General features: G+C 37.6%; 1 protein-coding gene across 1 annotated transcript; it reads right to left on the reverse strand.

The window, feature by feature from the left end:
• Positions 1-500: 500 nt before the first annotated feature.
• NUP107 (nucleoporin 107) lies at positions 501-25,236 on the reverse strand. Its single transcript, XM_048299939.1, is given in 29 exon segments — positions 501-850; positions 1,558-1,725; positions 2,005-2,118; positions 2,787-2,912; positions 3,100-3,260; positions 3,441-3,543; positions 4,483-4,589; positions 5,595-5,745; positions 6,181-6,219; positions 7,818-7,936; positions 8,375-8,444; positions 10,161-10,209; positions 10,311-10,456; positions 10,805-10,864; positions 11,387-11,463; positions 12,593-12,683; positions 13,604-13,717; positions 14,649-14,727; positions 15,489-15,577; positions 16,059-16,130; positions 17,347-17,395; positions 17,721-17,848; positions 19,702-19,805; positions 20,335-20,470; positions 22,366-22,481; positions 23,221-23,310; positions 24,320-24,405; positions 25,134-25,152; positions 25,155-25,236. Coding segments are annotated over 29 exon segments (2,853 nt in total). The 3' UTR covers positions 501-742.
• Between the last annotated feature and the right edge of the window lie 6 nt (positions 25,237-25,242).

Below are 25,242 nucleotides of genomic sequence, written 5' to 3' on the forward strand. Positions count from 1 at the left end.
GTCAAAAGACACCGACTTGGGCAAAGGAGCCAAGGTCCTTGCCTAACTGCACTACGTGTCCTCTGCACTGCGTCTTGTTAAGGGAGAGGCAGCTAAACGTGTGTTTACACATGTAAAGGACAAGCTTTCAATATAAACTACAAAATCTCGAACGGGGGTTTCAAAGTATGATCATCTTTCCTGTGGTTCAGGATTTCATCAGCATTTTAGCAACTTCTTAATGTACAGGAGAAGAGTACAAAGCCATGAAACAAGGCTGCCTTCTCTTCTGAAGGGCTGGAAGTAACCCCTCACTTTTGCTTTTTGGTTTTCCTTTCCTCCAGTGTGTGTTTTCTTCTCCCCTGCTTTCTCCATACACCTTCCAGCAGTCTCACTTTCTCCCCACTGTATTAATGCACATTTTACTGCCAAGTAATGTTTCCAGTCTATGGGTAGCTCTTTTTGGCATGTAGCAAATAGCTTTAGGAGGTTCACACAATCACCAAATTTATACAATGACATTTTCTCTTTTTCAAGCACTTTTATTAGGAAAAAAATATGAAAAAGGTTGTATAACAAATAACATCTCTGCAGTTGGTCATACTTTTTCAAGTTTAAACTGAAATCTGAAGGTTTGGGGTTTTTACCCCACACAAAGAGAATGCTTTGTCCAAGTAATGATTTTGCTGGGGTCTTTTGTTTTGTTTTGTTAATAACCAGAATGTCCATGCTCAGAAGTTTCTGCAAGTATCTACATGAAAACTTATGACTGAATTTCATATCCCAAAGGATCAAGATCCTGGTCCAGAAGTATCAGAGAAGATTCCCTCAGCTTCTGTAGAAGCTTTCGGAGTTCTTCTTTTGAAAATACCTAAGAATAAATAATAAAAACCCAAACATAATAAAGTTACATTTATTTGCAATGAATAACACTGATACAAAAAAGTAAGTGGTGGTTAATTAAGTTACTATTTTTCTGTTTGATTATTTATTTCTATTTAAGATAGTGTGATCATCAGGCATTTCAGAAGGACATTTAGTAAGGCACAGGAAGTTAGCAGCAGCATCCAAAACCTGAAGGTAGGCTCAAGATAGCTTTGTCTCATTTTGCGGTTGTGTTTCTCAGGCTTTTGGAGGCAAAGATGATTATGGGTAAACCAAATGCTCTAAAACAAAACCTGCTTATACAGTGTTTGCAATGTAATGGAAGTAAAGAAATCAATTACAATTCTACAGCTAAACTTAGAATCATAGAATCATTTAGGCTGGTAAAGAGACCTTTAAGATCAAGAAGTTAAAATTCAACAGCCCCCATCCAAAAACTAGTAACTGCAGTAATCAGAAGAACTGCTTGTCCTAACACTGGTCATCATCCTCAATGTTTCAAAGTTAACTCTTTGATTCCTTAAGTCATAACACAAGGAAACCTTTTACTACTGCAGTGAACGGGAAGCAATAAAGAAACGTACGATGTTAAGGAACATATGGTGTCTTCCTCTCTATATAGAAGCTTTTTCCACAGCCAACCCACAGAGCTTTTAATGTAAGCTCGGCTGCCTGCAGCCCGCCCTAACTCACCGTGTACAGCTTGTGGCGCTCTGAGGCGACCATGTCAGCGAGGCGCAGGCACTCCTGGTGCTGCCCCGTGCTGTGGAGCACCGTGTGCAGCAAAAAGCACATCATTGGCAGACACAGCTTTCGCAGCAAGATCATCTGGTGTGTTCGCTCAGGGTCGTCCTCAGCATCCTTACCAGAGAAAAATAACATACTAGTGTTAAGAAAATCTAACAGGCAACTCAGCATAACCACATAATTAGTCCTGTCAGAGGCAGAAAACTGGCCTAAGCAGCCTGGAGTGGACTGTCAGACATGATCTGTATGGTAACTAAGGGGAGCAAGCTCTAAATGCTCACAGCAAGGCCAGAACCTATTAAACAGGACCACATCAAACTAAATGTCACAAAGATACAACTGCATCTGATCTGTGCTTTGTGGTCTGCATTGTGATACAAAAATTCATTTTACCTCTCTAACGTCAACCATCCATCCTCCATCAACAAATAGCAACACATTGTACATTTTCTCCTTAACATCAGCTGTAAGAGCATCCAAGAGGCCTTTCCAAATGCCATAATCCATCTGGCAAAGAAACAAAAAATAAACTACTGCAGAACAGGATAATTTCCAAAGCTATTTTAAAACAGACTGCAACAGACAACGCAGCTCCAATTCAAATTAGAGTCTTCAGCCAGTGGCTGAAACTTAAAAGCCTGCTGCTAACAGCTATTTCCATCTTTGCTTAATGCCCTGTCCAGAGAATCAGACAGGTTGTTCAGAAGCAAAGCCACTAGAGGAAGATAATTCTAAACAACTTATTCTGCCATGCTTAGAAAACAAATGTTTGTATTAACTGAATATGGTATATTTGTACTGGCCAGACATGCAAAAAGAACTTCAGTCAAAACAAAACTGCAGCATCTTTTAGAAAACAAAAGGTGATAATACAAGAATAAAGAGTTAATAGCAAAATGAAGTGCTCAGATTTATTAATAACACTGACAACACATTATAATGAATATTTACTACTACATTACAATATTTCATGTAAAGCTGAGTCATTAAAAACCCAGAATTTATTGTGCAGTGGCCTTATTATTCTACTCTCTCATACTCTCTCAACCTATAAATAATTTACAGGAGTCCTTAAATAACATGAGATACCGTCTTCTACTCTGTTTCATTAAACTAGACTGTGTCTAAAGCAAGAATATAGAAGTTTACAGTCAATAAGATGGACTTCTACCTACCTCATACTTCCTTTCTTTATGTTCATGGGCCACTGTCTCAGTGAAACTTGCCTGGGGTAACAAAGAAGGCTTCTGTGGAGCTGAGTTCATGTGTTTGAACCATTCATTAAAGGTTTCGTGAGCTTCCTGGATTGCATTGGAAACAGTGTTTGGATATTTTTGATTCATCTAATAACCACAATGTCATTATACATACAGTTTTAATGCATCAAAGAATCAGACGTTAAATCAAATGGACAAAGCTTTCACCACCAAGGCAAAGCCACCAGTATTTCTAAACAATAACTTGGAATATTGCATATTTGAAACTCACCAAATATGCACGAATACATAAATGTTCCCGGATAGCATTGTCATCCTCAGCTGGAAGCGGAGTATCCATTCCCTGTTCTTCCCACTGGTTATATATTTCTGCTATAGAGTCTTGGGGAATCTTCACAAACACATCTTTTGCAGCTTCATGTTTCTTGGATGCTATGAGAACGTGAACCGGGTATCAGAGCTTTGCAATTTCCGTACCATATCTTCTTAAGTTGGCAAACCCATGCTTTTTAATAGACTAGATTCAAAGTTATATCAAATGTCGTGCCAAGAGTTAATGAGAACAAAGCCAACATTTAAAAATAAGTCTACAATATTTGTGAAGCTTAGTACCCAAGAACTTCCTCATGATTGCATTGCTTTGCTTAAGTGCTTCTGCCCTCTGTGCAGGATCGAATACGAGCCAGTCAATTACATCTATTTTCAGCTGATCCGCCTGTAAAAACCAACACAAACACTCACCACCATTTCAAGCACACAGCTGATGCAACATACATTAAATCTGGTCAGGGAAATACACAAGTTTGGAAAGCATTACAACATAGTAACAAGGATTGCTTTTTTCAAAAGCTTATAAAATCTCTGCCACCTGGGGAAAAAAAAAAAATTTCTAAGTGTTCCCAAGATATTCAGAGCATCACCTCTCAAAATTGTTTATGGATTATGATGCATTTTCCTCAAATTTTAATATGAATACACTGTACCAACATGTTTTATGGAGCTCTTGATATAATCTTCAGGGGTGCTATCAGCCTGTAACCACAGCTTTCCAACTCTTGTGTTAGATAAACTACCTTTTTATCTTAGGGAGCTTAAACTTTGTACTGAACAGCAAAAACATTGCCACAAATTTGCAAATGACCAGTTGCTTTCTAAACACTATTTTGAATAGAGGCTATTAACATTACCTTGCTGTCCCTAAAGCACTGAGTTGGCTCCAATCAATGCTCAATAGCAGTGACAAGGAAACTGTCAGCAAAGGCAGTGTCTGCTGCAGCTAGAAATGCCACTTCAGCATCTTAAAAGGTACATCTGAGATCTAAAGTACAAATCCTCATAAATCATACTGGCTACAACAACATCCTACTCCCAGCTACAACATAGGGTGCTGCAGTCATTTCATGGGCCTTATCATCACTCAGTGTTTGTATACACGCATGGCTGCTGATAAGCACACACCCAAAGAGCAAGGAGAAGTAGAAACAGAGTTACAGATTAGTGCAATGTCCTCACTTGGTCACATGAAAAGCACATTTCCCTCACAGGCTTTTTCAAAGCAATTTTCACCACCGTTGGAAGAAAAATATGGCTCATACATGGTCAAAGACTCCGTAGTTGACTGCAAACTGGAGTAACTGCTCTGTGAAGCACTCACCTCTGTTGTGCCTGTGTCCAGCACGTGGTCATGGTGACTGAATTCCCCAGCATCCTTCTTGCGGATGTTTTCAACAACAGTTTTTGTTATGGTGGCAACGTCCAGACCTGGGTTAAAAGAGAACTGTGTAAGAACTATCATGAAATCAAACTTGACACAAATTGAATTTCAGACTCCTGTTGTTGATCTTATTGCTTACTGCTGATGATTCTTATCAGTCTGTTCACATACACATTGCCAGAATAAATTATAAGCTTTTGTGCTTATAAGCTTATAAAGCTTATAAGCTTTTGCAGGTATTCTACAAGAATGAAATTTGATATAACAGAGAACATCAAATATGAGAATAAGACAACCAATAAGTTTTTCAGTCTGCGCTGAAGACAGCATACAGATATATCTGCTAAGATCACTGATTCCTACAATTCTGACAGCAAGACTATGATTTGACAGGAATGTACCAGGAAAAGCTCAGAATAGTTCTTTTACAGATGCTTAAGCAGGATGTTTTATTTTTGAAACCTTAGCCCAGTTTAAAAGAAAATGACTTAAAAATGACTGAAGAGAAGTTAAGACACTGAAATCTGCAGGAAATCTATTTCTTTGAGTATTCTGAGTGGCACAGAGGGGTTGTCAAGCAATGGACAATGTGCTGCTTCATTGTAATCCTTTGCTTCATTGTAATCCTTTCTAGTTTCATGTACAGGTCTGGAAGGAAGTTTACAATTAATGCAAGCAACCCACCATGAAATTTAAGATTCTCATAACCTTCCTAAATCCACAAAGAGGTATGTATTTTTACAAGTAGTTATCTGAAATAATATGGTCATGTCAAGCTTCAGAACATGTATTTGAGACAGGCAGCTGGCATTTACTTCCTGGTGTGTTTGGACATAAGCAGCGATATTTAGTTTAATCAATTCCAGGTTAATGAAAACACACCTAATATACCTACTTGAAGAAGTGATCAGCAAATTAATTTTATTTAACTGAAAAGTAGAGAGACACAAGAAGGAAAGAATACCGTATTCATAGCTAGGTTTTGGAGCAAACACTGAAAGACAAAATAACCCAGGATATAAAACGGTAATAGGACTATCAGGGTCTTTCACCTGCTTCTTTTGCTAATTCAAGGCAGTGGTGGCGTTGATCGCTCTCAGTGACATCTTCAAGAAATAAAGCGTACTGAGCAACAGCAAGCTCTGGGGGCAGGTGGCTGACATAAAATGCTATTAAATCTGTGTGCTTCTCAGACACCAACCGCTGCACAGAAGGAAGCAAACATACAGAATGAGAAGCAAATATTTAAGAAGCAAATATATAGAAGATATCCACTAATATATAAATATATATAATAGATATGCATACTGTATTCCTTAGTGTAAACACCTAAGTGCGTTTACACTTAAGTAAAAACATATACTAGGCAAACCCAAAAATGTGTAACAAATTTCTGATTAATTTATTCTGACACAGGAAGATTCCGCTCAGCTTCTAAACAAGGATCAATAAAACTGTCTCTTATTTAAGAACTGCTGACAGATACTTTGCGTATTATGCAAGCTTCCATGTATCTCTTGAGAAGAAAGCTTTAGCTGCATCACAGCTCTTTTCATCCTGAAACCTTAGGTCTCCTTTTCTTCCTCCTTTACATATAAATTACATTAGAGAAAACAATCTATATTTCTGAAAGCTTACCTGAATGTACGTCTTTAGGACTTCAACAGAAACTTCCTCCTTATTGCAAACAAATACAAATTCAATTTTAAATCAGACAATGTGGAAAATAGAATAAAAGATACTTTACTGGCTATCACTATTAAAACAGACACAAGGTTATTTGCTTATTCCTGCTTCAGTAATCTACACAAACAGACTCAACTGGAAGAACTGTTTCTCTTGGAGCATGATTAAAAAAGTATGTCTTCTGTTTCAAAGCTTTAGTGTTCCAAGGATTTTCTTTTTCAGCAACTGGATAACAGTCTTTGGTCTAACCGAAATGTTACTTTTTACATGATTTTTAAAATTTTCCATTTTACCGTATTTTTTAAATTAATAAACAAAATGTCAGGCACATAGATTACTACTGCAGTGTACTACGTGCCCTGTTTTATTATAGAAAATTATAATGTAACAGGGTATAAATATCATCTGACTCATCTGTAATAGCCTATGCTAAACAACCAGTATAGCCTGAGCACCTGAAACTGCTTTAGCCAAGACTCAAGCGTTTGTTGCTGTCAAGAATTATCATTTTAGTTTTATATGTGTAAACTGAAGACCTTCATTTAAGCATATACCTATATGAACTCTATACAATCAACAAATAATAAACATCATAAAAGCTTGCATATCTGCCTCTTCCCCCTGAAGTCTACTTAGGGTTGATCGAGTAATCATACAATAAATTCACCTACTCCAAAACTGTAAAGGCAGAATCAACAGTTAAATTCCCACAAGGGAATTCATGTAGGAAATTGCACCTTTTTTGTCCCCTCTGTCAAACATATGCTAATGGCTAGTTCTACTGCACTTTAGCATAAAGACCTACTCTATCTGGCTAAAAAATCAGTATGCAAACATACACACACACACGTTCCTCTTATTTAGCTAAATGTAAACTAACTTCAAAACAAATTTCCACAAGAGAATCAAGCAGTGATTGGAAGTCTGAATAAACAATAACTCAGAGCTGTATTTAAATCATCTAATGAAAACATGCATTTGTCTTTTGCCAAAAGAGGTTACATTCAAAAACTTACACATAAGGTCTTCTAAATTTTAAAACAGTAGAAAAGGAGAGCCCCAAATTACTTGTGATATTGTCAGAAACGAGTTAATTACAGCTATGTGACACATCTGCATATTTAGCATAAATAGGTCAGGTAGGTAGTAGGCTATACTTAGTTTATACTTGGAGATAGCAAGAAAATTTCAGCTAGTACTGATTACCTCAAGCAAAAGCGTTCATGAGCTTACAGCAACAATAGGCACAGTTCCAATAACTGTCTGGAATAGGTTATATTCAAAACATCTTGGCTACCATGAATCAGCCTAACGCTGAAGTTTGATTCAAGACCTTCTCACCACAGGGCTTCTGAGTAGAATCCACCATCTTCAAACTCCAATTTTTAAGCTCAGCTGGGAGGGAGAAGGATGCTCCTTTCTCCCTTAGGCTCCAAGATCAACAAATACTCTATTTAAGCATGCAGCTTCCTCATCAGCCTGGTAGTAATTTACCATCACTCTATGTTGTCTATGTATTTGCACGCAGGCATTTCTACTTCAAAGACTGGCTACTGCTATGACAACAAATCTAGGACAAGTGAACTGACCTTAGTCTGCATACCCAAAGTGCGGAAAAAGAGAATAAGATGTGTCATGAAACGAAGCAGGTGTCCTGGGAGCACACTTCTGTCTTTGGAAAGCCACCTGCTGACTTCTTCCATCAAACCTATAACCACCAAGGAAATGTCTGCATTAGCCATAGCATGGAGAAAAAAAAAAAAACCCTAAGAAATATTTCAAAATTATGCATTTATTCAATAAATGTAATTTAGCCTCCGAAGTCCAACAAAACAGAACAGCAACAATTTTGGAAAGATGTAGATGTTTGGCTTAAAAATGTACTGTATGTATTCTATCATTTCTCAGAAGTTATAGCTATAGTCTGGCATGTATCCTGACACATTCACATGATTTCATTACTTCTTTGAAAACTATCTTGTAGGCCAAACTGTCCCTCCAGTCCTTGACTAGAGCATAGCTTTAACTCAGTTCTCCTACTGTGTGCTTCTAAAAATCCATTCATACAGAAGTTTCTGGAAAGGTCACTCAAAATAATGTAGTCAGTTGACAATAAAAAAAAAATCACTTAGAGAGAAATGCTTACCATCCACATCTCCAAGTATAATGTATTTCTGAATCACATGATAGTGTTCTTGATTCTCCTCTATAACCCTCTGGAGACAAAAAAAGAAAATTCAAACTCTGAATGAATCTTCAAGCATAATGTATGAAGAAAACAAACTTATAAATAAAGCAAAGGCTCCTCAGGGGAAGAAAGCTATCCTATTTCAAAGGGCATAAAGAGCAAGAGAAAAAGCACTTGCTATCTCCATGTAAAATTACAAGAACATTGACAAACTGAAAGAAAGAACTGAAATATAGACCTGTACAGTTAATACTGTCATGGAAGACATCCAAAACTAAGGGCTTTTTGCTCTGAAGGGGAGAATAAACAATGATGTTACAGATAAGATTTACAAAATCACAGAAGAAGCAACAACGTGCATAAATCCTTAAAGAAAAGGCCTGTGAAAGTTGCTTCAGGAAGAAATTCCACTGTCTCCCCACAGGAATGAATGCATTAATGCATGAAATGCAATCCAAACACACCTGTAAATTTGCTTTATGGTGTGGATTGAGCTATGTTGCAATGGCAAATGCAGCTGGGTGTATCTGTGGCTGACGGCATGTCTTTGTCTTAGCAATATGATAAATGCTATGTGTCCATTCCATCAAACAGAAGTGTAGTTTCAATTTAATCACTGCAAAATTAACCTGTAAGTTATATATCCCCATCTTACATGAACTGAGTATTTTGGGTACTAAAAGTAACAAAGAATTACAGTCTAAGCAAATATGCTTTTAAATTTAGAAAGGCTTGTTGTGAAATATGCACACAAACCTCCTATGAAGAAAATGGAATGTAGTCGATCTTGAACATTTTATCGAACTATTAAATAGTTGATTTACTCTGTCTGCTTTGTATGTCTGACAACATTTCTGTCTTGGGGTGATTTTATGATAACACTGTATTTCCCTATCATCTGTTTATGCCCAGAAATGGATCCTGCAGCTTTAAGCTGGGTCCAGGAGAGGGGGAGAGAAGCCAGGCATATTCTTCAGCGCAGTTTGTGTTTGAGGACTCCCACACACTCCCCCACGTTCTCACCACTGCAGAGCTGAGGGAGCACCTTCCTGCTTTTAGCCAGCCTGTTAGCTGAGGCAAGAAATTTTCCCATACCAACATACCAAAATCCTCCAGAACTACTACTTCTTCTTCTGGAACTGTTCGCCCTAGCTGTGATCCGAGAACCAGGTCACTGGACCCCGTGGACTTGCAGGGAGGCTGTAGGGACATGGCATCCCGGCCTTGGACATCAGAGCTGAGCCAGCTACAGAGGGAACTCTAAATCCACCAGCTTTCTCTTCATCAGGAAGGTTTATTACTTTAACAGTTATACATTTTTCCTGTGCCCTGCCAGCACTTTGTTTGTTAAATAGTTTTTTTCACTTTCCTCCAAGAAACTCCTTTTGTATCGGCGGAGGAGGGAGTGCCGCAACCTAGCTTCTAGAGGGGACGTTCATTCCAGAGCATCTTCCTCCTAAATTTGTCTCAAACTGAGACTTTGTCAGTCATCTGTTTCTTTAGCACACCCAGCTAGTTTTGCAGATACAGGGCAACACAAAACCTGTATCACTTTCACTGTTAAGAGGTAGCAGCATATAGAAAAATCTATTCGAATTGAGAAGTCACACATCATAGAGGTAGAAAATACGTAACAAATTAGTCACTGTGCATATTTGAGCATTTCATTAAATAGTGCAGTAAAAAGCAGAAGCTTAATTAAAAATGGTAAGCAGTGAGGAGAAACACTGCGATTATTACGTACCCTTTTGTCTGTTGCCTGAAGTTCTTCAAAAACTTTTTCTGAAGTCCAGCTTCAAAGCAGGAAAGAAAAGACAAAAAACGTTGAATATTCCAGACAGATCATATAGGATGCTCTGTAGAGTGTAGGAGCATAATTTTACTTGAAACTTACTTTGTTTCTAAATAATCTCTAGGGAGCTCTTCCATCTCCTCTGCAGTTACTACTGAGGTTCGTATTTCCTGCTCAACTAGAGTGTCCACCATGACCCTGAAATATGCCCAAACAGTATCTTCCCAGGTATCACAAACTGGAAGAAGCTACATATCAAAAAAACAGAGCAAAAATTATCAAGAGATGAAGAAACATCAGAACCCAAACAGAGTAACTATAATTTTGGATTAGATTTTCAGGCACCAAAGCAGAGTAGTCGCCGCCTTAAACAGCAGCCTTTCCTTGAACGAAAATTCTATCATATCTTTAATTAAGACATGTCAGTACTACAAAGAGCATGTCTACTAAAGCAGCAATGTTTGGTACTGCTCTGTTTACTAGATCTTTAAAAGTACAGTAACCAGTAACTGCAATATTTCTGATGATATCATTGTCACGTATGAGAAAGGAATGCACAGCTACCGAACACTGCTTACCTAGGGGGTTTGACTTACCTGTTTGAGGTTTCCACTCAGGGCTGCATAAATTGCTCTTTCATATCTATTAAACTGCTCCTAAAATAAACAGTAAAAACAGCCAAACTTTTAATTGCGAAGCATTTAAGTTTTCTAGTCACTTCACATTTTATTAGAGATTAATTCATTGCAAAATATTCCATCTAAGAGATTCCAAGAAAAGCTGGAAAATCACAGGATACACAAGGAGTCAAAATAAGAATAGCAAGTGACTTTCTCTTCATTAGCATCCCCTTGTAATTTATCTGAAAAATTTACACTGACCTGGAAAGAAAGCAATGTTTTCTCTTTCCCATTCAATTAAGTCAAGATGAAAGTCAGTGTCAGTGGTTTTACTTTCAAACAGAAAAAAAAGGCAGATATTTCCTGAAAAAGTGGTGCTGATTACGTAGATTTCTCACAGTACATAAATATGGTATTTCAGAAGTCCTCTTAGAAACATTAATTGCAAATCCTCTAAGCAGCAAACACAGAGTGGGTATGTTAACTTAAAATCCCATTTCAGAGTTCAGAGAAGTTCAAATTTATGTACTAAAATAAAGCAAACCAGCATTATCTTACCTCTTCAGCCATGCGCCAACAACTTATTTTCCAAATGCACCTGTATGGATTGCCTTCAACAGGCTCCAGCTCTTTTCCTACGTGCAAAGAATAATTAAAAAAAAGAAAAAAAAAAAAAAAAAAGGGGGAGGAAAGGAAAAAAAGTATTATAAAGAAAAGAGAATCCAGTAACAGGTAAAGCCTATTTTCTTTCCACTTTCCATAACCCAATTTCAATCCCTTTGGAACTCTTCCTAAAGCATTTTGATGCTTTTGACTGGACTGCAAAGTGGCTTTTCTGCTAGTTTGGTGAATTTGCATCTATAAGTTACAGTAATTTAAAAACTTGGCTGCTATCTAGCTTTTAAAAAAATAATTCTTTGGACTGTAATATATCTACAGTGTCTACATTTGGATAAAAAACGAAGTTAAGGGAAAAAAAATTTGTATCTTAATCAAGGCTTCTTAAAAATGTCACTGCTTCAGTGCTGCCATTTTGCATGCATCTGCATGGGCATTCAAACCTTTGTAACAACAGGTTAGGTATGTAGACTCAAGAAAAGCTATGACAGTGGTGTGGCACGAAGATAAAATCGACAGGCTATCAGCATTTGAAAAGAAGGAAAGCATTAAGCCTTCCACACCCAGCTATAAACACTTAGACTTGTCCTTGCTAAATCCTGCCATGTGCTGAACACAGAGAAAAGTGAGGTACTGTGTTATAAATGGGGAACTGTGTGCAAGGAACCAAGGAGAAAGATAGTTTAACAATTTTCAAATATTTTAAAAGCATCTATTTTTCCTGCATTTACATTTGCTGAATTCAAGTCCTTGTACACCTTTCTGAAGCTGGATATATAGTCCAGTTTGAGTTTGTAAGCAACAAAATGTGTGCTAGGTGGCATAAGTCAGATGTTAAGAAAATAAAGACCCAAGTATTATATGGAGGTGTAGAAGATCTGTACAGAACTTTGAGACATCTATTTCCTAATGATTATGTCTAAAAAAGAAAGTGGCTTTAGTATGTTTAGATAGATTCAATGAACTCATACCTTCAACTAAAATTTCATGTTAGTTTTTACATGTTCAACAGACACGGTAAAATATTTTAGATACCAAAAAAGGCTCATACGGTGAAAAGAAAGAGCTATTTCTCTTTGCCACAAACAGATACTATGAGATTTTAGAATTTTTATGTGAGTCTCAAATGCACTTTGGAGAAGATACCTCCATTTATGTTAGGATCATGATACAATTTCCAGCCTTCCAAAGTTGCAGCCCTCCAGGCCTGACCACATCGTTTGCATAAGCGCTGTGCCTGAAAAATAATGCATTTTCTCAGCAACACACTTCAAGGTAGGAAAACCTCCAGCTTCTTCTTTAATAATGTGATTATTATTAAAATAGTTAATTTATGCAGAGATTCTGCTATGTGAAAAATAAGCACAGAGGATCTTCAAACACCTCGAAGACTTCAAAGTAAATGTCATCAAATTTTTTTCACTGAAATTTTTAGTTTCTCAGTCAGTATTTACAGCAACATGAGAAATGTGCTACAGGCTCATCTTTGTTACCTAAACAGCTGTTATGCATCATTCTGGTAAGTTTAGTGTAAAGTGTAGTCCTTTTGCTTAGATGTTTAATCCATGTCTTTATGCAGTCATCTACTTTCCCAGTTCACTTAGCCTTCCCAACCCCAACTGAAGCTGCAAATTTGTACTCACATTGTCCTGCAGCAATATGCTCATGCTCGTGTTCCCATGCCATCAGAAAATGAACTGATGCGCACCATATTGGAACAGAGTATGAGCGAGTAACCATATTCCTCAGTTAAGGTCTTCAGCACGAGAATCTCAAATCCCCTTTCCTCCCCATTACTCAAATGTCATTATATATACATGTTGGATAATCCACTGATGATTAGAGACACAATTAGGAAGCTTTTTAAAGCATTCTGTGTGTTTTTCTGGCAGTACTTAGTATCAAACCACAATAGTGAAAAAATATTGTCAAACAACCCAAAACCCCAAAACTACATTTTTTCCATAAAATCTATTGTACACCCAAAATTACTTAACTAAAAGCAAGTTTTGTTAAAATGCTAATTTGGCAGTCAGTATTGACACAACAAATTGAAAACTGAATCACTACAAGCCAAATTTAAACAGACATTTTAGTATACAGCTTTTCACTGGCTTTAACAGTAAGATACTTATGCTTAATTAAAAGTTACACTACCTCATCTGTCATTCCCGCTCTGATGAGTGTGAAGAGATACTTCAACAACCTTGCATCATCTTCTTGGTCCAAATCATCAAGTGGCAGTTTCTGTCGAATAGGAGCATCAGGATCCTGCAAGGAAAAAGTCATCACTCATCTACACAATGCCTATACGTCTCTTCCATTAACGTCCTTCCCTGTTTTATAATCTGGAGTCACTTTTTCCTGTTGGCACAACAATCTGTACAACCCATGTAATATTGAGCATGATACTTCTCTGTTTTTCCTCTCATTTCTTTTATTCCTCTTCTGTCACTGCCCCTATCAGAAGGACTCAAGGCAATTCATTTACTCCACTGCCTTGTTATTTCCCCCCAATTTCTCATCTTCCAGCTCTTCTCAGCCATTCCATCTATCTGCCTACCAGACTTTCTCCTCCTCCACCTTCTATCTGAGAAGGTTTTTCACAACAGCTACACTTGCTTCCATTTAATCCAAAGAGATTTTCTAAAGCCAATCAATACCTCAGATCACTCCCCAGTTGAATTAATCTTGTACGGGTGCTTTGCTGTCACTAAGGCAGCTCATCACCTTCTTCTAATGGACTTTCTTTCCTTGACTTCTCTCCTATTACTTCATTATAGAGCTCCCAAAGTATTGCATCAGGACTTGGTTTCATTGTACTAGTTACTGCATAAAGACAGCATTCCTTTATCTGCAAAGACACCCTAATACTTTTATAAGCTTTTCTGGTTAGGAACATGAGTTTGTTTCAGATGTAAAAAGGCATAATAAAGCCATTTACTCCACCAAATAGATCACAAGTACTTGTGAGGGGGGGTGGGAGTATGGAAGCAATCGCTGAAAGAAAACACAAGTCCACAGTGATCCTGAAAATAATTTTTGAGGTGTTCTGTCTCACAATTTCTGTACCAATTTTTAAGTACTACAACTACTTTTAAATAGCATAACTATGTAAGATTTGGTGAGAATCTGTGAGGATAGCATGTATACTCCTTCTAGCCCATTTTGAAGCCAAGCCTTATTTTTATATAATACTTACCAACTCTGTTACCAGAGGACGAGAACTTCCTATGTATGTACTTGACCGTCGCTGCATCAGTGTGTGCAGTGTGTTATCCCTGAAAGCAGTGAAATGTTTTACAGAAAAATGGCTTTTTTAGCAAGCACCTTTTAATAAGACAAATATTGAAAGATATATTTTGTTACATGGAATATGTTTACAGAACAGACAATTGCTTTGGTTGATATAGCAATGGACTCTGCCAGTATTGTGAAAACGCAGCATTTCACAACAAGTACAATAGTAGAATTAATGCACATAAATTTGATTTTTTTCAAAAGCATCCGTTATTTCAATCATTCATGTATTCAACTATGAACTGATTTCTGCATAAGCAAATTTTCCCATTAGCATTCACTATAAAGTCAGTCTAGGATAGAACTTTAACTTAGAATAAACACATAATTCCAAAAGCCATTAAAAGCAGGTTTATTCTAGGCATCTAGCATGAAAGGTAGTCTTTGGTCCTTTCTGCCATAAAACCCATCAGTGATAATAAAGGTGACAATAATGGCTTCTGGCGAAGGGTCAATGACACAAAGTGATAAGAACTTAAACAGGCAAAAATTAAAGCCAGACAAAGATTAAATTAAGTTGGTTTGATGGTTTTTCCTTTCATCCTTGCCTCCCAAAAGGCACTAACTAATTTCTGAGATTTACTTCAGTGGATGGGTAAGAAATCTCAATTTTTACATGTATGAATTTAAAGAAAAGAAGTGAATGAAGTGAACAACTTAAAAAACTTCAAGAGTGATTCTGTGACTGTGAATCTTACACTTGATGGGAAAATGTGTATAATCAAAGAAAGTCTGAACTCACCAGTATACTGTTTTTGCATAAAACTCAATATTATCGGAGAAGTCCCCAATTTCATCCTTAGCAATGCTCTCTAGCCAATCTACCACCAGCTGGAATAAAATTAAATTGTGTTTTTAAAACAACCATGTAACAAATAGTACTTTTACTGCCTTCCTCTCATCTCTGGATCCACTTGTTATCTACGTGGCAACCAAAAAGCTGACAGATCCAGAAGACTATTCCACTTGCATTTTAAGTATCCAATATTAATGTGGTTGGCACTTGATCTCTATTTCTTATTGGATACTGCAGTTTACTACAGTGCTACTTAACAGCTTATCAATCACCATCAACAGTAACGGATGCTGAAAATGGGAACAGCTCTCAGCCTTCCATCCTTTCCGAAACAGCCTGAAAACCCTTTCTGATCTTTAGCAACTAAAGAGCATCATTTTTATGCACACAATTAATACCCACTTGAGTGGATATTAAAAAAAAAGTATTAGAAAAATACCCAAAAGGTGCATAGAGCATTACTGTTATAAACATTTAATCTATTTTCATTCTCCTATTATAAACTTTCCATCATACCTGACTTTGTCGAACAAGTGAATCTTTCTGAAACAAGTCGTCTACAGTCGTTTTTTCACTAGCAGTTAAAACCTATTGAAGAAAAAGCTGATTATTACTTCATGGAAAACTACCACAAACCCAGAAATACCAAACCAGGCACATACTAATTCAGAAACCTGCTACAAGTTTGCTATGCTATCTCTCCCCTCCCTATTTTAAAAAAATAAATGCCTTATACATTGTTTTATTTGATCTTTTACATCCAGTTACACTAAAAACTGTAAAAATGAGACTTGGAATATAACTTACCAATATATGACCACAGAAAGATTCTACACAGTAGATTGATTCCTTGACTGCCTGCATATTAGCCTAAACCCATTTGTTACTTTAAATTAAAAAGGTGACATTTTTCAAGGTCATACATGCATTTAACATTAAAAAGTGTGAAAAACAAACAAACAAAATACCAACCCCAGAGCCCTGATCCTGCTATCTGATCTCCTGCATTAATTTATCTTTCATTATACTTGCAATAAAAAGAGAACAGAAGATGCATTTTCCTAAAAAACACAGGTAGTGGGAAACTGGGTATTTTTGGCACAACAGTGTTTAACACTGACAACTTAGCAGTGGGAATCCTAGAGGAAGCTATTCAGTGACTGAGAAAAAAGATCTGCAATCATAAATTTTACAAAGGCAGAGTTACTTTACTTATTGTTTCGTGTTCCTAAGCATATTCTGGCAGCAAAGGCTGGAAGCACACTATTGACATAGCCAAGATGACTACAGCTTGAACAGGAATGATAAAAAATTTGGATTTCTCTTGAGATAAATTGGAATCAGGATTCCAAAGGCTAGACAGCCTGAGACCACATGTACTTCTTTTATGCAAAGCAAAATTATCTCTGACCTATGGAAACATCACAAATATTGATGCAGCTTTTAAAAATAAATATATAGTTATTTCTAGTGAATTTAGGGTTGTCTTGTGCAGAGCCAGGAGTAGGACTCAACGACCCTTATGCATCCCTTCCAACTCAGGATATTTGAAGAAATACAACAAAGAATAGTTTACAGTAATTTTCACACTAGCATTCTCTCTTTAGAACCGAGTATTTAGATTTACTCTTCACAATAGATGAAATAATTTATAACTGTATTGATAAAAATCAGTCTCATTTTTCACTTTTGAATTTTGAGTGGCTGCCACTTTGAGACAGTAAAATACAAGCATTTAACCTATATTTTGCTTATTTAGCTTCTTGTATCACTTATAAAAAACCTCAGAGGAGTTCATGCTTACTGTGACATCAAATGCAGTTTCATCTTCCAGTGCAGACTGTATTCTGTCTCTAGAAATAAAAGTGCAAAATGTTAAAGATTAAAACAAAGCTGAGAAAATTTAGCAAAATGCCTAAGTAAAAATGCTTAAAAAAACTTTACAAAAATGTTCTTAAAAATACTAGAAGTTGCAAAGGTAATAATAATAGTCCTATTTACAACTTTCATTTTTGTAAATAGATAATGAATAGACATATATATTAGAACCTAGTTCTATAAACATCTTATTAATAGGTACTTATTTTCCTAACTTCCTATTTATAAACTCATAAAAAATATATCCAAGAAAGTCATCTCACTACAAAAATGTAGTAGTGTGCTTTTCAAAGGAATTACCTATAAAGTGAGGACAGCAGTCTCCAAGTTACCATCTCCTGCTTGAGAAGCCACAAGACACTGGCAGTTTTGGAAAACTTCTGTTGTCCAGGAGTTGCCCGATAAACTATCTTCCCTAATATATTCACCTGATGGAAATAAATTTATACAGAGTTAATATAGCCCATAATTAATACAGAATTGATATGCCCAGTGTATTTTTTTCCTAAGCCATTACAGCAATCTTTTCATTATCCTGAATGTTTCCAACAAATGGGCTTGATTACCATCTCTTCAAATAGGTAGACAATACTCCCTATCATAAATTTCCTGAATTAGTAATAAAAATAACATTAACATAAACTAGAAGATATAGACAAACAGACTGGCTTTGTTTTACAACACATTGTACAAACCCAGGATAAAACCAGCTTATATCGCACAATTGAAAAGCACCAAAAGACTGGTAGGGAGAGGGCAACCATTGTGGGGAAGCTCCCTTCCCCCCACCCACCCACCAAAACCACACACAAACCCACTAACAAGCTGCCAAAATCCCCAACTTTTTTTCCTACATACATCAATATCAAACACAAAGTTAGCCCTGCTGGTATTTGTGGTAGCATTTATGCATTTATTCATGCCTGAAAGACACTTCCTTCTTTCTAGCTCTGTTAAATGAGGGAACCCAATCTGCTGATTACCACATAATTTACAGTAGCACCCCAAAGAAATTCTACTATCTTTTCCTTTATTTATTATAAAGAAAACTTAGACAATAAAGTCTTTTCCATTGATAACTAGTTCTACAGCTCTTACTACTTCCAAAAAGAGCCCCAAACTCTTACATTTTAGGTGTACCCAATTTGTCAGGCATCAATATATTCATCCATTTTCAAATGGGAGGTGAACAACAGATTTGGAGAAAAGAAAGAGGTGTACCATCATGATGCAAGAGAGGAGCACTGTCTTCTGTTCCTTTCTGTTACCCCTCAGAAAACATGACGAGTTTACGGCTGCTAGGAATTACCGGGCAGAATCTCAGGGTACACCTGAGGGACTGCATGATAGCTCAGGGCTGCCCCTCCACCCCAAACTCCAGCAGCAGCATCTAAGCCACACCTTAGAGCAGCATCCTCCACTGTACTCTTGTACATCCTTGGTAACATACTGCCCTCGTTGCTTAAAACAAACACTCAGTTCTGCCCTGACCTTGTAGATGGTATCCATATTCTCAAACAGGGGTTCCATCATCTCATAAAACTTAAGTTCACATTTATTTTCCTTCTCTTGTCTGCACATAATGTGGTACAACCTCATTAAAGATCTCAGCATTTTCCAACTCAGCCCCCACAATAAAATTGCACAAAAGAGGGCTAGCAACCTTCTACCAAGAAGACATTTTCTTAACATAGACACAGGTAAGAAATCTCTTAGAAAACTTATCTGTACATCTCCCTTGTGATCAACACTTATTGACAGAAGAATCATAATTTCTTACTTTCAAACTATCAATCCTGCTCATCCTGAACTGTTAGTCAACAACCAGTCATATAAAGAACTCAAAAAGTGTCTAAAAGCAGACATCTTAAAGCTAATGCTGAGCCCTCTACTCCCAGCTTGTTAGCAATGTATCAGAAAGCTTAAAGCATCATAATACAATGATTGCATTTATTTATATCTGAGAGAAATAAGTACATTTTAATCCATCTTATTAACATTAGCAAAAACATTTATACATCTGCTAATGTTTATTGCCACTTTACACTGTCAGTGGCATGGCAGCCAGATGACAATTTTATTATTCAGCAAACTACACCATGGGTATTGCTATGCCAAAGTAGTGTTTGAGGAAAGTGAGATGCTACTCAATGCTAGTGTTCAATGACTCGTAAGATGGAAAATTTAAAGTATGTGTGTTAAGCACTGTGACTTGGCAGCAATGCTGCTTTGGGAAGAGAATGTAAAATAAAGTAAATAAAAAAACAAGTAAACTACTTACCTGATTGTTACAAATATTTTCATACTCATCCACAAGACCAAAAATGGTAGTTGATGTATGCTTCAGGAAGGAATGCAGAAAGTCTGAGTACATGCTCATAGTAGCTAGGACAGATATAAGAAGAAACAGCCATATTAGTCAGGCACAACTCAGTAAAAAAATCCCCACCGGACTACAAAAACATCCTTCTGATGACAAGACACCTCATTTTTGCAAATTTAAATGATGATATGAACTATCTCACGAAGTCAGAAGAATTTATCAGCTAAGATAGTAAGATATACAGAAACTCTGAGCTGTGTCAGTTATACAACTTTTGGGGTTAAAATGCCACCTGCAAGAGTTTCAACAGCAAATTCCTTTGTGTATCTCCACAAAACTAATCCAGTTTGCGACCCACATCACTAGAGCATCCCATTTGTTCCATCAGAAAAAGTTCCATAGAAAGCACCAACTCACAAAACTCCAATAAACTGGAACAGCGTAATTTTCTGAACTTTTTAAACTAGACTGCTTTTGACTGAGAAATATCAGCAAAATAATTCAGGAAATACACAAAAAAAGGAAACATGTATTTATACCCTGCAAATCAGAACTGGGGTCAATTGTTAGTAAAACTTCAGATTGTCTCACCAGCTTCCCCAGGATCATCCTCACGCAACAATACAGCACTCATAGTGACATCTTCTGTCATATTGGACATGTCTGCATTTACAAACATTCCTGTCTGCTGAGGTGAGAGTGCCATTGTCCAGCTACTTTCATCCAGCTAAAACCACAACAAGAACATAAAGGAAGTAAATTGTAATCTCAGACATTACAAGTCTAGCTATGCCTTTTTTCCTTCTATACGAATGGTATATAAACAGAGAATCCTAAAAAATTAATAGTGAAATAACTGCCTTTAGATAAAGTGCAGCTATGCCTTTAACGAACAGCTCTGAGAAGTTAAATTTTAATCTGGAAAAAGAAAATACCCATTTTTTTCTGAAAATAACTAAAACAGAAGCTAAAACAAATAGGAGTAAAACCATTTACTTTAGAACACGCATCACTTTTCATCTTAAAACAAATAAATCTCTCGAAACTTTCATATTCTATTATGCTATATGCTTGTCTTTCAAAGTAAAAGGATAATAAAATTGACTAAGCTGTAAACAGCTGTGAAAAGTTAAGCAAAATACCAAAAATATAAATCAACCATTAGGTGTCATCAACCTTCTTGGTGAATTGCTCAAAACCATTTGACAAATGCAGCAATATGCTTAAAATAATAGGAAGTATGAGAATATTAAAGGAGGAAATAAAGACATAACCTCTATTTTGTGGGGAGCATTTCAGAGGAGGTATTTGATAACATATCCGACAACAGAGCAGCAGAATGACCAAAAGAGGAGACTGACTGTACATATACTGCACTGACAGGACAGCTTCCTAGATGTGTTTCCATGCCAGCAATTGCCTTCTCAGCAGCAGTTAATACTATACAAAGACTTACAGATGTGCCATTGGCTGATTCTTTTTTCTGGATTCTTAAAATAATCCTACCCATACAAGTACAAAAACACAGAACCAGGTAACATTGCACTAGTAGTCTCTTAAGCATATCTAAAAACTGTACACATATACCTGTTGTTCTCCCTTTTATGGCCCAGTTTCTACTCAAAGTATTCCTCTTGCCTCTGCCATTACTGCCCTTTAGCCAACCAGAACCCAATGCCATAGCCCTCCCACTGCAGAGCAAAAATACCACAGTTTCAGCACAATCACATTGAGTTGCTGTGGGAAGTACAAAAAGGGCCAATTTGTGTTCCTATCAACAAGCAAGCAAATTTCCACAAGCAAAAGTCCTTTATTCTGTCACCCACCTCTGAAAGCCTGTGTCTAGTCACAGGTTTCCCCTGCTAATCTAACACTAAACTCTAACCTAAAATGCAGTCCACTCACAAAACATTAGTTACAGGAGGCTCTAAAAGAGAGAAAAAGTTACCAATACTAAGAGCTCTGTATACATGCTGATCAACTAGGCCTCAGAAGCTGATAATTTATAAAGAAACAAATGACCTGTATCAAACTACAGAAACAACTAAAAAGGAGAATGAATTAAAATGCACATACAGAAAAGCTTCTTTTCAGTTAGCTTAAAAACAAATGGAGATAAGATACTTCAGACGTTCCTACTGATAATTTCTCCAATCAGTGTTTTTCCAAAGACATTGCAGTAGAAGATAATCAATGTCTCTAAGAAGTCATCAGAAGAGCTTGTTCTTTGAAGTCTAAAGTTCAACACCCTAGGGAAACCTAATACTGCAGAATGCTAAAATAAGAGAAAACCTGAAGTTTTAACTTGCTGACACAAAACAATTATCTTTGAAGAATTTGTAAACAAGCAAAGTCAGGATTTTTGTAGTCACAAGCCGATGTTATGAACACTAGCTTAACACACATGGTATATTTGGAAAGTCCTTAAAAACCTCTATTATTCCTCACTGCACCATCTCAAAGAACAACACAGTAATAAATAACACCATCAGTAAACAGCAACAGCAGTACTAGCAAGCTTGTAGCACCCACGGCTTGTCTTTGGAGCAAACAACAGAGAAACACTAAACTTTCTTATGTTTCACAGGGATGAAAAAGAAAAAGATTCTCTAAGCATCTTACCATTGACAGATTGCCAAAAAGTCCAGAAGTTGGTAGAATCAGAGGAGATTTCCCTCCTGTTCCCAGGATAGCAGACATATCTGATGGCTTCATGGAGCTCCGATGTAATGCAGTACCTGAAAGAGAAAGAGGCTTTTCTGAAAAGAAAAAGTATTTAATATACTGTGCTCTATCCAGAAACTCCAAAAGAATTTTTTAACAGACTGAAATACTTATGAAGTGCAGAGAGAAGCCTGAAAGCAGGTTGTATATATACACCAAATAGGCAACATATCCTCAGTTACCAGAGGTCATTGTAAACACACACGAGCATAAAGAGCAGTACATCTCCACTCACTCTTTCTTGGAAATTGGTCCCCAAACCCTTAAAGCAAAAGGCAGCCCAAAGATGTGTTAACATCTTTTGAAAAGGTTGCTCAGGACCTTGTCCAGCTTTAGTTATGTCCAAGGATAGAGACTCCATAGACTATGTGGGCAACCAGTTCTAGCATTCAACCACCATTACAATAAAAAAGGGGGTGGTTTTTTGTGTTTAAACAGAGTTCCTTGTATATGTTGCTGTGCCTATTGCCTCTTGACTTTTCACTGGGCACTGAGAAAAACTCGGCTCTCTTTTTACTCCCTCCCATCAAGTATTCATATATATTTACAAGATGCCCCAACCTCTTTCCCAGGATAAACAATCCCAGCTCTTCTCAATCTTTCCTTGTATGTCAGACACTTAACCCACTAATCAACTTTGTGGGCCTTCACTGGATTACAGCACATCCATGTCCTTCTTATGGATTGTTATTAATTATTAAGTCCAAGCACATAAATCCTTTTACTAAATAGTAAGCAAGCACGCAGTCTTACCTGGCTGGTGAAGCAATGAATTAGGAGTTCGGGGGAGAAACTGGCTTTTGGGCGTCATGTTTCCAATAGCGTCATCCAGGGTTGTAAGAACTGGTTAATAAACAAGTTAAGAAACACTCTCCCAAACATACTTTTGGATCTATTCTAAATGACTGTGACTGCGTGGAAAGGAAAAATATTTTGCCATAACTCAGATGTTATGAAAATTACACATCTTGTCTTTCAAGTCCTGTTCATAAGCCTGAGTTAGGTCATAAAATGTTTCATCAGAACCTTAAAAGCTGGAGGGTTAAAAGGGACACCACAAAGTGAAGTTCAGAAATACAGAACACAACAGGCCTGGGACTCCTCACAACGGCTCAGATCGAAGAGAATCCTCCTGCCCCACAAGGAGCTGCTTTATGCTACATTAACCAAAACAAGAAAAGCTGAGTCTGGATGCATTTTCAAAAACGTTCTCGTTCTTGATTCCAGGTGGTCTGTTGCTCTATTGTCCTCCTTCCTGTCAGCAACCATGTTCAGTGCTCTAGGTATGGTTTACTAAGAAGTAGTTGTATAAAAGTTTCAGTAGCTTGTGTTACTAGTGTTCAGAAACATCTTGATTCTTAGGCACAATATCATCAAGGCAAATATCTCACTAGCTTTATTTTAAATGCAAAACCCAGAAGAACAAGCAAATGTACTGCATTCCTTTGCTATCATAACCATGAAAATACCATTATTTTACCTGTCAAACTACATGGGGGGTGGTTTCCTTATTGTAAAAAAGCAGCGGGGAAAATTTCTATGGAAATTTAAATCTGTGCACTACTCTTGCTGTTACAGTGGATGGAAAGTTAAGATACACTAGATCATCATAATACTCTCATACTACAATACCTACAAATAAGCATAAAACCATAAAATTAAGATATAATGAAGAAAACTTATTTTTCTTTTCCAAAAGCTCAGAAATGGAGCCAGCTATAGCTCATGTAGTTCTCTGGGTGGACAACCACCTGGAGTTCATAACCCAGGAAAATCAAAGCAGTATTAAAAATATACACACCTGGTGAACACAGCAGTTAAAAGACAAAAATTCTTTACAGAAAAAGGATACTAGAAACCCTTTTCTGAGAGCCTTGCTTCCGTCCAGGTCTGGCCATCTCTGTGTCGTGGGGGGATGGCATGTCTTCAAAACCATTTCTATGAAACAGCAACACAGACAGAAAAGCAAGTGAATTCAAGCAGGACATCCAAGATCTTATTGTCGTGCCAAAGTAACTCCACAACCAGGAAACTTAAAATTGTTAAGTCATCTCCAATCTTACTACTGATGTCCAGCTTCCTGTGTGGAAATGTGGTATTGCTTATTAGCTCAGGGAAACGAGCTTGCCTGAAACACCAGACTTTGTTCCTCCTACACCATAACTAACCTTCTATTATTTAAAAAAAAAAAAAAAAAGCTAGTAAAAGATGCAACAGTAGGAAATTCTATTCTGAACTGAAAAATTAAATTGAAAGAATGGCATGATTTCACTACATGATTTTTTCCGTCGGACAGACGCAATCACCGCAGATTGGGAAAGTTCGCGTGTCTTGCAAAGGGAAAGTACCCATTCCCAGTTACTCCGAGCAGAGGACCCGCTCCCGGTGGGCTGTGGAGGCAGCACGGCCTCAGCAGGCCTGGCAAAGGCCCGGCCCCGCGACCCCTGAGCAACTCACAGCTCCTGGTTAATCCAAAGACATATTCAAGAAGCAACAGCCAGACTTAAAGCTCCCGGGAGACAAAAAAATCTCCGGTCCGCTCAGAAGCCTCTGCAGGCCCGCTGCGTTCCGCAGCCCGCACCGTGCGCACCCGCTCCCCGCCGCCGGGCACGGCTCACAGCAGGCGCGGCCCCGGCTCGGGGGCTCCGGCCGCCGCCATCCCTCACCTGTCCATGGCGGCGGCCCCGGCCCAGGCTCAGCCTTCCCGCCGCCGCCAGCGCCGGCCCGCGGCCCGGAAGGACACGGGCGCCTTCCGCCCGCGCCGCCCATGCGCCC

The sequence above is a fragment of the Corvus hawaiiensis genome, chromosome 4, assembly GCF_020740725.1.
Source record: "Corvus hawaiiensis isolate bCorHaw1 chromosome 4, bCorHaw1.pri.cur, whole genome shotgun sequence".
Classification (NCBI taxonomy): Eukaryota; Metazoa; Chordata; class Aves; order Passeriformes; family Corvidae; genus Corvus; species Corvus hawaiiensis.